At 51.6% G+C, this 12,610-nt stretch overlaps 2 protein-coding genes across 2 annotated transcripts; one reads left to right on the forward strand and one right to left on the reverse strand.

Moving 5' to 3' along the window:
* Window positions 1-3,883: 3,883 nt before the first annotated feature.
* RRP36 (ribosomal RNA processing 36 homolog (S. cerevisiae)) lies at window positions 3,884-7,572 on the forward strand (the record flags this gene model as incomplete). Its single annotated transcript, XM_010194775.1, has 6 exons — window positions 3,884-4,022; window positions 5,532-5,598; window positions 6,424-6,528; window positions 6,651-6,725; window positions 6,837-6,954; window positions 7,191-7,572. Coding segments are annotated over 6 exons (644 nt in total), but the record flags the coding sequence as incomplete, so codon positions are not given.
* A 2,853-nt stretch (window positions 7,573-10,425) lies between these two features.
* Window positions 10,426-11,364, reverse strand: LOC104534754 (transmembrane protein 121-like). The gene has a single exon (XM_010194773.1). The coding sequence runs from the start codon at window positions 11,362-11,364 to the stop codon at window positions 10,426-10,428; it is 939 nt and encodes a 312-aa protein (XP_010193075.1).
* Between the last annotated feature and the right edge of the window lie 1,246 nt (window positions 11,365-12,610).

The raw sequence follows: 12,610 nt of genomic DNA on the forward strand, positions 1-12,610 counted from the left end.
GGCGGGACGAGGCGGCCTGCCCAGCGTCGGTCCCAGGTCCGGTAACCTAGGCCGCAGTGTGTTTCCTGAGCTGGTCGGGAGGGTCATGGCCACCCGTTTGGTGGGAAATGAGTTAGCAAACAGCTCGGTCCTTCGCCATGCTCCAGCATCCCTCATGCTCCAGCATCCCTCATCCTTCTGCTCTGCTCAGGGTGAGTTTGGGATCAATAGCAGGGCTTCAGCTTGAGCTGTTTGAGAGGTCTCTGGAAGTAAAACTTGTAGAGGCCTATTCCTCTTCTCTCCAGTGTGTGGGAGATCTTTTTTGTTTTCTTAAGGATAGTTGTTCTGTGCAAATTTAGATGGGCAGTAGATTGGAAGGTCCTCAACAGGACAGGCAGACTGGAAGGACCAGGCAGTGTAGCGCTGTGGCAGTGGTTTGTTTTGGTGTATTGAGGCAGTTGTGTCCATGTGTCACAGGAGTCTGCGGGAGGAGAGGAAATTGGGAAGGCTGTGCTGATGAGCAAGAAATGCCCATGTTACCAGCAGGTAACATTAGTTTAGTAAGAGCTGGAAAGGGGAAGAAACAGTTCCACAAAATAATGGAGGAAGGGAAAAACAGCAGAAGGGAAGGTGAAATGGACTACAGAGACAGCATAGAAAAGCTAAATTATATTCTAAGGGGGGAAAAGGAATGAAAAAAAAAAGGAAATTAAAGCATCAAGAAAGAATGCAAGAGACAAGGAGAGTACTGTCTTTAAATAGGTATTCTGGTGAAGAACCCATCAGTGTGGATTTTAATGATCATGAAGTCTCCTTGTGCAGAGGCTGTGGATAGGACCAGCCTGTTTTGGGGCAGAAGTGAATGGGCCTAGCAGGTGTTCACTGCTGGGCAGCAGATTTGGCAACTGTGTGGGTGAAAAGGTTGCTGGCTTCCTGCTCCAAAGTGGCTGATCCTATGCACAGTGTCTTTATCTCATTTTCATTGACATCTTGTAAGCCTTTGTTATTTTAACAGGATTGTTTTGGAATTGCAGCTAAATGGAGTATTGTAGTGCAAGTGTCTCGTCTGTCTTTGTGAAGTGTTAGAGTAGCTTCCACGTCACTTTTCCTTTAATGCTTGCTTTGCACTTTTGACTGTCATTGCTCAAAGCCTTTCATTTGTCTGTCCAGTGATACTTTGAGTATCCAGTGATACTCAAATATTACCCTATATAGTATTTAATTACTCTGTGCCCCAGTTACTTGTATAATTAGCACCCATCTTTCCTATAGTGCAGCAGTCTGCACTGAATTTGAACAGTGTAGTGGCAGATGCTCTTGTCCAAGTCCTAGAATTTATTGGTTTTCTTAAGCCCTTCTGACTGCCAACAGCGTGATTGCTTTAAATTGCTGAGCTGCTGAGCATTCAGCTCTTACCCGAATGTGGGCACAGTTCTCTGGTCTGAAGGTGGTGTCATGTTCTGGGCAGGCAATAAGTGTACAGGTGCTGTCATCCCTAAGAAGACAGGGGACAATGGTGTTTGTGGAAGCCCAAGCAAGAGTGGATATCAAACTGTAATAAAGTAAGTGGGAATGGTGTTTTGGGGTAGCAGTGCAATGAAACAGTGCTGTATTCACATTTCCTTTGTCCCCTGTGTGGCAAACTGGATATACGCCATTCCCTTAACCCTCCTCAGAGGACTGATGGGTGTTGACAGAGCAGAGTTCCTGAGTGTTCAGAACAAGCAAAAAGAAAACATTTCTTGAGGCAGCAGTTGGATATGCCTATTACGTTTTCTGGATGATGTGAGTAGATTCTGAATCAGAAAGTCTTGGTTATTGCCAAGATGAGAGTGACTGAGATGATGAGTCCACGCTCTGAGCCAGTGTGACTGACTTCATGTTGCTTCCTGAATTTGGCAGCACGTTTGATCTCAGCATGCCAAAACCTTGTGTCATGGGGCAGTGTAGTGGGTTTACAAGGCAAGGTTTTGGTAGTGAGGGGGCTGCAGGGGTTGCTTCTGTGAGAAGATGCCAGAAACTTCCTGCATGTCCCATTGGCTCAGCCTTGGCCAAGGGCTCTATCAGCAGTGGTGGCAGTGCCTCTGTGGGTAACGTATTTAAGAAGGGGAGAAAAAAAAACCCAAACTGCTGCAGAACAGTAGCTGGATGAGAGGAGTGAGAATATGAAGAAGGAGGGGGAGGAGGTGCTCCAAGTGCTAGAGCAAAGATTCCCTTGCAGCCTGTGGTGAAGACCATGGTGAGACAGGCTGTGCCCCTGCAGCCCGTGGGGGACCCCATGCTGAAGCAGGTGGATGTGCCCCTATGGAGAGCCTGCACTGCAGCAGGCTCCTGGCAGGACCTGTGGAGAGAGAAAGGCAATGCTGGAGCAGGTTTGCTGGCAGGACTTGTGACCCCACGGGGGACCCATGCTGGAGCAGTCTGTTGCTGAAGGGCTGCACCCCATGGAAGGGACACATGCTGGAGCAGTTCATGAAGAACTGTAGCCTGTGGGAAAGACTCACGCTGGAGAAGTTTGTGACCTTCTCACCCAGTCTCCCGTGAGTGGGATCCCACGCTGGAGCAGGGGAAGAGAGAGTGGCAGAGGCAATGTGCTATGAACTGACTGCAACCCCCATTCCTTGCCCTCCTGCATTGTTTGTGGGGGAGGAGGTAGAGAAACTAGGAGTGAAGTTGAGCCTGGGAAGAAGGGAGGGGTGAGGGAAAGGTGTTTTAAGATTTGTTTTTTATTTCTCATTACTCTGATTTGATTGGTAATAAATTAAATTAACTTTCCCCAAGCTGAGTCTGGTTTAGCCCATGCTGGTAATTGGCGAGTGATCTCTCCCTGTCCTTATCTCGACCCACGAGCCTTTTGTTCTATTTTCTCTCCTCTGTCCAGCTGAGGAGGGGAATGACAGAGGTTTGTTGGGCACCTGGTGTCCAGCCAGGGTGAACCCACCACAGGCAGGTTGTGATTGTTTTTGCCAGGCCTGAACACCCAGAGGTTAAATCCAGAAAGAATTGTTGATAATGTTTTTACATTGTGGTTATAAGAAGTGTTAAAGGTTACTGTCGCTGAGGGATATTAAAGAAATGGAGCAACAGAAAATTCCAGAAGAGTGTCTTGCGCATTTGTCGGCCCTTTGGGTTTTGCTTGTTGGTGGTGTTTGTGTGGTCTTGTAATCAGCAGAAGACCAAAGGAATATTTTATTGAAATTGGTTTTTGGTGTTGTGGGGTTTTGTTCTTCCCCCAGTGATTCAGGCTATAAGCTATTCCTGTCAGTAGTGAGATGGTGAAGGCTGAATGTTTGGATTTCAGAAGTTTGCAGGACTCTGGGGTGCCGAGGAGGCTCTGCTGTGGGAATTGCTTCATTGCAGACTGAGCAGAGCTATGGTGGTTGCGCAGTGGAGAGAGACGGTCTCCAAATCTTAACAGAGAGGCTGAATGGGCCACGTGGTTCCCTGCACCGTCTGGCTGCTCCCATGGTGTGAGATGTGATGATGCCCGTTTAAAGGTGATGGGACGGGAACAGTCTGTTAAAGAGCTAGGACTGAGATGTGACCCCTCAGAATTTGCAATGCGGCCAAATTATAGCCCAGTGCAGAGCTTTTACTGCGCTCTTTTTATGAGACACAAGCTTTGAGCTGGTCTTGTGTGTGCTGCTGAGCGGAGAGAGAAGCAAAGACGCACTGGGGAGAGAGGGAGACTATTCTACTGTGAAAGACTTCAGTGATTAAGGAGAGAGAAATCAAAGGCTGAAAGATGCAGTGGCTTCTTTTTGCCATGCAGCTGTACAGGGATGGCACTGCTGTGCTCGTGTCACTGTCTCGTGCTCTCAGACATACCCCTGGGTGGAATTTGGAGGATGGGAAGTGCACTGAGAAGATGTTTGGTTCAGATATGTCCTGTGTTCTCTTCCAGATCAATCTCACGTGTCTTTTGAGGAACTACTGCGGGTGCAGAGTGATACGAGAACAAAAGTGTGCAAGCGGGTCACCAGTGGGAAGAAAACTGCAAAACCTACCAGACCTACCGTGAAGCAGCAACAAGGCAAAAAGGGGTAAAAGAGATTCTTTTGTCATCAAAAAACCGTGCTTGTGTGCTCTCTGCACTCCAGAAGTTATGCTGGCAGCTTCTCAGTGTTGCCATTGGAGCTGGTGTAGATCTCCTTTAATGTGCTACACAACAATGCCTTACACTGTAGTGTTTAATTTGGGAATGGCCTGTTGCTCTTTTGGAGCTCTTAATAGCCTGTCCTGTTCAAATCCCCAGCAGCCACCTGTTACTTGATAGCTACGTTGGCACTCACTCCCTTTACAGCCTCTGTATTAAGGCACCTCTAACCCACGGCATGGTAAGCTGTAAGATAGTGCTTTCCTTGTGCACCCTGGGCCCTGAAATAGTCACTTGCTCTCTTCTAAACCCCTTCCAGCTGATCAGCATCTCCTGCCTGGCTCCCGCAGGCCATGGCAGCCTGTTGGCCTGGAATTTCACTCATCCTTCCCCTGTTGTCTCACCTGTGTTTTCTGTGTTGATTTTCCTTTTTCCCCCCTCTACAGTACTTACTGTCACAAACTTTTTCCTGTCCTCAGTGGTCTTTGCATCTCTTATTTGCATAGGTGCTACTGATGTGGTGGCTATAAAATGTATTCAACATCTGTCAGATCTTGTTACAGTACCATTTATTTGCAGTAGTCAGCTGGTTTTCAGTCCTCAGAGTCGTATCAAAGTGACTTGAACAGGTTTCCTCTGTTACACTGGCATTCCCTAACCTATTTCTGAGTCTCTGCTGAATGTGGTTTTTTTCTGCTGTAAACAGCTGATTAGAATAATGTTTCTGTTTTCCTTTTTACCCGAGTGGGGGATTTGTGTAGTGTAACTTCTTCACACAATGTCTCTCCTTCTGCCTCGTAGTTTGCATAATTCTGTTTTTATTTAATTCTCCTAATCCTTTAAGTGACGTATCACTGTAAATCCCACATGCAGTTTCTCTCGTGTCTTTGTTATGAAAGTGAGCTTCTTTCATTCAAAAAAAAAAAAAAGATTTCAGGGAAATCCTTTAGAACTGGCTTCAGCAAGACTGTGTAAAGCTGACTTGAGAGCATGGCCCAGGGGTGTAGCCACTTCAGCAGACATTAAAATACACTGAACACTGCCCTGTGGGAGATTTGGAAAACTTGCTTATGCCTGTGGGGTTGTTTATGTTCCTGCCCTGGTGTCACTGGTGGTGAATGTGGGTCTAATGTTGTCATAGTAATAGTTGAGTACAGCCCATTTACTGATGCAGGTGGTGGATTTTCACTCAATACAGTGGGGCCGTATCAAGTTGTGTGTGGGATTGTTTTAACTGCACATGTATAGATCATCAGGTTGTAGTAGCCTTGTCTGGCTCTTGATCGAGTCACCTCTTTGCTCTCTGTAGGTATCATGGTGAGGATCGAGTGGGAGAGTCTGCTGTGTCGGCACTGTGCAGTAATGTTCTCCTGAGGGTCTGGCTAACCTCCTGAAACGTTATTCTTGGCTTCATTCTGTCCTCTGCTGTTCTGCAGTACATTTTTCTCTTTTTCAGGCCAATGGAGATGTCTTCCAAGAAGCCTGCACCTTTTCTTCGACAAGTCGTCTCTGTTAGAAAGAAGGTAGATGCTTCCCCTCCACAGTTCAGGAGCTGACTTCCCTTAGCGATGCTAATAGGGCACAGACACAGTAATGGGGCTGCTGAAGATGGCAAAGGCTGTTTCTGGAGGATAGGGCTTGGACCACTGGTGAGCACAGGTAGCGCTAGCACATGTCTGAGGAGAACAAGAGATTGGGTGCAGGAGCAGCTGCTCTCTGTAACCTGCTCCCTTGCATAATGCACAGCTTGAACATTTGAGACCCAAGTGTTTCTAGAAGACTTAATGGCTGCTACCACTGACAATTGCACTGCAGACTAAGGTTCAGTATTAATCACATTGGAAGTTCAAATGTCCATCTAGTTTTTAATCTGGATGTAACTTTAACTTATCATTGCTGTGGATCATCTTAATATGGTAATTTCCACAGTTGGATCTATTTGTGTATGACATGACTCAGGTTATCTATGAAAGTCCAGGTAGGTTTGAATTCCCAAATCCATCACCTTGACAACGTGTGTTCAGCCATTTCTTGGTCTGGGAGTTACATCTGTTTGGAGGCAGCACTCATGCTGCTGTTCCTTGAATTGGCTACTGCTGGGTGGTAGACTTGCATATGGAAATGCCTGTTGCTTGGTAGATGGGATGCAGGTGTGATGACTTCCTGAGGAACTGCCACCTTGGTCACTGGACTCAGTCTTTGCCAACTGCAGATGTTTTCAATGGCATGTGCATAATACTGCTAGTAAAAAGAAACATGGCAAGGTCTGGTCCATGGAAGGAGAGTAAGCAGGCTGTTAACAGGGTAATCCTGGCCACAGCTCTTACCTTTGCCTGCCCTGCTTTCAGGTCCACAGAGACCCTCGATTTGATGACCTGTCTGGAGAGTATAAGCCTGAAATATTTATGAAGACGTACAGCTTCCTGAACAGCATCAAGAAGCAGGAGAAGGAGGTGATGCTGTGTGCCTGTCCTTGGCCAGAAGAACCTTGCTTGGCAGGGGCAGCTTCTGCAAAGGCCTTTGGGAGTGGAGGTGGCCAGCAGGCAGTCATGCAGCTTTCTGCTCTCTTCTTCAGATGGTTCAGAAGCAACTGAAAAAATGCCGGAACACAGAGCAGAAGGAGAAACTCCAGCAGCTCCTGAACCGTATGGTGAGTTCAGTGCAGCATCTCCCCTCCTACAAGGCAATGCACTAGAAGGCAGGATGTGTGACGTGAGGTCTGCCTAGACACATGCTGACACAGGGCATCCTTTCTGTACAGATACAGCAAGAACAGGCACAGGAGAAAAAGCAGAAATTGAGGGAGAGGGAGCTGGCTTTGAAGAGAAAACAGAGGGAGTTGGCCAAGCAGGGAAAGAAACCCTTCTTCCTTAAGAAATGTAAGTATTCAGTGTGAACATGCTGCAGGAAGACCTAGAGGGAGTACTGCTGACAGGACTCCAAGCACTGGAAGTGAGTTGTCCAAAATACTCCACAGAGCTGTGGAGGGATTGTTCTAGTGCTGGTACCCAAGGGAGAAACCAGGCCTGGATGCAGGGAGGGCAAGGTGAGGAGGGCTGGTCCATAGGCATGATTCAGGCTTCAGCGTAAAACCTTGTTTCCCATTCCCCTACAGCTGAGAAGCGAAAATTGGAGCTAGCTGAGAAGTATGCAGAGCTGAAGAGGAGCGGAAAGCTGGAGAGCTTCTTGAACAAGAAGAGGAAGAGGAATGCCATCAAAGACAAGCGCCATCTGCCCTCACAGAAGAACTTGTGACTGCTGGACAGGCAGGCAGCTGTCTGGCACTGGGACTTGCTCTGCCCTGGCTAGGCCTGGAGGATGGCCATCACTCTGCCCAGTATCTGCCTTTCACTGTACAGTGATGCTGTTGGACAGCAGAGCAGAGGCTGAACTGAAGGAAACGGTGATTTTTGTAGCTGAAATGTCCTCTTTGCTTGTGGTTTACACCATGCCTGGGTGGTGACAAGTCTGTCATGCAGATGCACATGATGTTGACAGCTGTCTTTGTCCTTGCACCTTTTCTAGCTAGGAAAGCATGAGCCCTACCTTGTGTTGCTGGCTCTATTCCAGGTCTTATCAGACACCAGCTCAGGTGGGAAAGGACCTTAGGTGGGAGGGCTCCAGTACAATGCCTGTGTAGAGCAGGGCTAGTGCTGACTTCAGACCAGGTTGCCCAGGGCTGCTTCAGTTGGGTCTGGACAGATGTCCAGACAGATGTCAAGGACAGATGCCACCACCTCTCTTTGTGCCTGCTTTGCTGCTTCAAGTTCTCAAGATGAAACGTTTTTAATTTTCCTCCTCCAGGAAACCTGCCTCGACTTAGTCCATAATCATTGTCTTGTTCTCAGTGAAGGGCCTGGCTCCATCTTAGCCTTGTCGTAGGGGTGCGTGGGAAGGAATGCTGTAGGTCTCCCCAAAGCCTTCTCTTCCTCAGGGTGAAAGAATGGTGTTCCCTCAGCCTTTCCTTGCAGTGCTTCAGCCTCTGACAGCGTTCACATCCTCAACTGGATTCAGCCCAGAGGGCCATCGCCCATCTTCTGGGGGCGCAGCCTGGATGCAGTATCTGGATGTAGTCTCACAACTGCTGAGTAAAGGAGAGACGATCACACCCCTTTGTGTGGGCTGCACCCTTGGTGCTGCAGCCCCTGGTGTGGCTGGCCTTCTTGTGGCTAGGGCACCCTGCTGGTGGTGCTCGGGTGCTGCTGGGATCTCTCCAGCAGGGCTGCCTCTTCTTGGCTCCTTGTGGTGGTCTCTGCAGGGCTATTAGTGCTTCCAGGAAACTGATTCTGTATGAAATAAAATACCTTGGTTTTCCTTTATTCCCAGTGTTGGTGCCGTTCCAGTCAAAAATGTTTGAACTTGCAGGAGTTAATGCCTCTCTCCATCGTTGCAGTTCCTCCTCACTCCTGCCTGCCTGTCTCCTGTGGCTGTGCTGACAAGGTGGTGATGCAGATGTGACCCAGGTGATCTCCGTCTGGCAGCTCAGAGTGTGTGCTGGGAGGGTGCCTTAGCTCTGCTGTCTGCTGGTGGGCAGCTGCTGTGTGAGGCCTGGGGAGAGGCCTTGCAATGAGCAAGAAATGGAATGATGAGCAACTCCATCACGCCCATCTGAGGGTGTTGCTGAAGCATCTGCCTCCACTGCAGTTCCTGTGGGTGATGAGTTCTGCTCTGGTAACAAATTTCAGTGTAACTGGGGGAAGGCAGTAGAAATGGGATATGCCAGCCTGGCTAGAGACCATGTGGAAACCCTCAGTTGCCTTTAACCTGCATGTGGCTTATTGCTTTGCACTGTGTCTGGATTCTTCTTCCTCTCCCTGCCTGGTAACATGTGGTGCAGAGCCTGCTGCATCCTTGTGCCTTCAGAGGAGAGTTTTCTTGGGAGTGAGTGGTGGCACTAAAGCCCGAAGCTATCCTGGCCCCTTTGTGGCATTGGTCTGCTGTTCTGTGCTTTCAATTTGGAATCTAGAGATGAACAAATCTTCCCCCTGAACTTTAAAGCAGGAAGGGAAGAAGGCTGAGACCTGGACAGGCTGGAGGTGGCTCACACCTTCACTGCCAGGGCCTTGCTGAGGGGCTGTGTGTCCCCATCCCCAGCTGCTGGTGGGTCCTGCCCAGCAGGGAGCAACCTGGTGCATCCATAAAGTCCTGCTTTCCCCTCCTGTCCCTCTGGAACCAAACGGTTCCTTCCTGCTAAAGGAAGACATCCTTGTTGGGATGTCACCTGCTTCTGTCCAGCACATCGGGGTGAGGAGCAAGGCTGCTGGCCTGTCTCTCCCTGCCAGCTCCTGGGCCCAGTACCTGCAGCACGGGAGGCTTTGGGGCATTGCCCAGCTCAGCCAGTGTTGTGGTGGCACTGAGGCAAGCAGTAGCACGGCAGCATCTGCTTGTGGGAGGAGATGCTTCCAACATCAGAGGGCTTTCTCTTTCCTGTGGCCCCCCCCTAGCCTCAATGATTCACTCGGGTTATTGCCAGTGACTAATGCTGTCCTGGCAGGGTTTCTGCCCAGCCTGCTCTGGTGTCCCTCCAGGTGGAGTGTGGGGGCCTGCTGTGGGTGTCCCTGCAGCTGGCTGCACAGGCAGTGGCTGCTGACAAAGCTTCCACATGTACTGCCCCAGTGACACCCTCTGAACCTGCCAGACCCTCACAAAGACCTGCTTTTCCTCTCCTGCCTCCTGGCCAGGAGGAATGGCTTCAGACCCAGGTGCCTGGGGTGTTCTTCCCCAGGCCTGGGCGGTCACTGAGCAAGACCCCCACCCCAGATGTGCTCTGCAGCCAGAGATCCAGGCACCCGAGGGGCAGGCACCCATGGGAGCTAGGGGGGGCCTGCCTGCTGGCAGGAACACAGACAGGAGGAGGCTGCTGGGCTCAGGTCTTTTATTGCGAAGGAGATACGAAAAAGGACAGTCGCCCGCTCTGAGCCCCCCCAGGCCTGCAGCTGGCTGAGAGGGGTGACAGGCAGGGTGAGGCCCATGCCTTGCTCCCCCAGCACAGGGGACCTCGTTTCACCCAGCAGGGAGCAGGCTGCTGCCAAACACCGAGCTGGAACAAAGGGGCGGGGGGGGTGGCCTGCAGCGTCTCCAGGTCCCAGCATGGTGGGCAAACCTGTCCTCCTCCTCTGCTCTGCTGCCCATCTTGGTGGAGTATCGAGGTCTCAAACTGCTCTGCAGCCTTACAGAGGCTGCAACGGGGGGCCCTTGCTGTGCGACCCTTGGGGACCTGAGCAGATTTGCCCAGGGAGGGAGGGAGCAGGGTCGCTGCCCTCTGTTTGGGCAAGGAGCCCAGTGGCCCGCCTCATGTTTGCAGGTACAGCCAGGCATGGTGGTGCCCAGACTGTGGCTCCTGCTGGCTGTCACGTGTTGTCTGGTGCCAGCTCCTCTGGGCAAGCAGGCTGGTCCCGAGACTTGTGCTGCCCTGAGGAAGGCTGGGCCTGGGCGCTGTGCTGCAGGGCCAGGTCCGGCCCCAGGGCCGTGTGGTGCCGGTGCCGCTGGTACTGCACAAATGTACAGACCTTCAGCCCAATAGCCAGCATGTTCTTGCCCATAAAGATGCTGGAGACCCGGGCATCCCTGAAGAAGACCATGTTGCTGCCTCGGATGAAGATGGTGGTGATGTTGACAGTGAGCATGCTCAGCATGGGGTACAGCATCATCCGGTGTGGCATGATGCCAATCCCTTGCATGCTGATCTCACAGAGGGACACGCAAGGGAGGACCAGGAGCAAGATGTAACAGTAGAAGAACATGATGCCCTCAGCCCAGAGTGGCAGCCCCTTCTTCTGGGGCTCCCACAGGTTGGCCTGGATGTCCAGCACGTCCAGCATGTCCACAATGACCCAGAAGAGGCGGTTGCGGAGATCTTCTTTCTTTTTGAATGTCCTGACGTACTCCATGTGCTCTGTGGCCACCAACAACACGTAGAGGGCTGGGATGCAGATGGAGAGCAGCAAGGTCAGCGCTTTGCGGGCTATGAGATCCAGGCTTTTCCGGTCAGCTTTATAGTTCTGGTATACAAAGTAGACTTTGATCTCCAGAACGAAGACGTATAGGAACCAGAGGATCATGGCATAGCCCCGCTTAGCTGTCTTCACCTCTGCCCCGACCCAGATGGCCACATAACGGAGCACCAGTAGGAAGCACACATCACCCACTGCCACCATGACGCAGATGCCCAGCTTCCTGGAGCCCTGGGTCTGCTCCACCAGGTAGGCATCCATGAGGACAAGGCTGGTCATGATGAGCACAGTGGAGAGGCAGACGTGGGGCTTACTGACAGGCGGTGGGGGAACCATCCTGTGTGGAAGAACAGGCAGGGCCATCAGGGAGTTGCTGGGATTCCTCATCCCCACCTTTGGGCCCCCTTCTGCCCTCCCCTTCTCCCCAGCAGCTGTGGATGGCTGAAAGAAGCTGGAAGGGGGTTCATAGACTCTTCTCCCATCCTATGTGCCTGGTTTGTTCCAAACCCACAGACTCTCACCCAAAGTGCTCCTGAGCCTCCTGGCCAGGCCATGCCAGTGGCACGTGCTGGCTGAAGCCCAGCTCCTGGGCTGGACATGGGGATACGGTGGGGCAGGCTGGACAGCCTTCAAGCACTCAGGATGCTACTGCCTCTGCCAGTAGCTCACCATTCTGGTTAGTCTCTGCCTCTGTGAAGGGTACACACACCTTCTCTTCCACGGGATTTCCCAGCCAGTGGCACTGGCTACATTCGCCCTGCCAAGGCCCACAAGACCATATCTATGCTTTTAACACAAGCAGGTCCTAACTGCTATGATCCAAGACTGCTCTCTTTTTAGTCTCCTTTATTTCATGCACAGCTTGAGGCAAAGGATTATTTTTAGCCTGGCTCTTCTGTAGGGTGGGAGAGAAGAAATCGGCCCAACATCTTCAGTTTCCTTCAGCTTCACGTTCCCCAAAAGCTCTGCCTACAGCTGTTTGCCCATGCCTACCCTGCCCCAGCACAATAAACCAAAAAGCAAGGAAAAGGAGCACCGGCCCACAGCTCTAGGACATAAGGAGCTCTGCAACAGGCCCTCAATTTCAGCTGGATGCTGAGTTTTCCCAGGCTGGGGCAGAGGAAAGCACAGGCCCCAAAAGCACCCTGCTTGCCTGGGGCGGCACCGAGGCTGTCAGGCTCCTTCCCCCCGGTCAAGCACAGCTGCGGGCAGCTGCTGCCAGAGACGGAGGGAGGACGGAGCTGGGGCCTCGCTTGGCAGCTGCTCTGGAGGGGAGCCAGCCCCCCGGCTGAAATGGAGGATGAAGCTGGCCTGCAGACTGCACAGCGCTGCACGATGGCTGCCTCCTGCACAGAGCCCGCTCAGCCACACCTGGGCCATGGGACACGGTCCCGGTCACCCAGCGGGCAGCGTGTGGGTGCCACTTGACCACAGAGCAAGTGCTTGGGAGCAGGATGGAGGCTGCGTGGGTGATGGTTGCCCCTGCACACTCACGTTCCGGTGCTGACACCAACGGCACAGGGCCCCGGGCACATGCTACCTGATCTCCCGCTCTTTGGCAGAGGGACCAGGTATCCTGCGC

This window comes from Mesitornis unicolor, unplaced genomic scaffold (assembly GCF_000695765.1).
Source record: "Mesitornis unicolor isolate BGI_N332 unplaced genomic scaffold, ASM69576v1 scaffold14711, whole genome shotgun sequence".
NCBI lineage: Eukaryota > Metazoa > Chordata > Aves > Mesitornithiformes > Mesitornithidae > Mesitornis > Mesitornis unicolor.

Coding starts and splice junctions, on each gene's coding strand:
- LOC104534754 (XM_010194773.1), bottom strand. CDS start 11,364: ATGGTTCCCCCACCGCCTGTCAGTAAGCCCCACGTCTGCCTCTCCACT.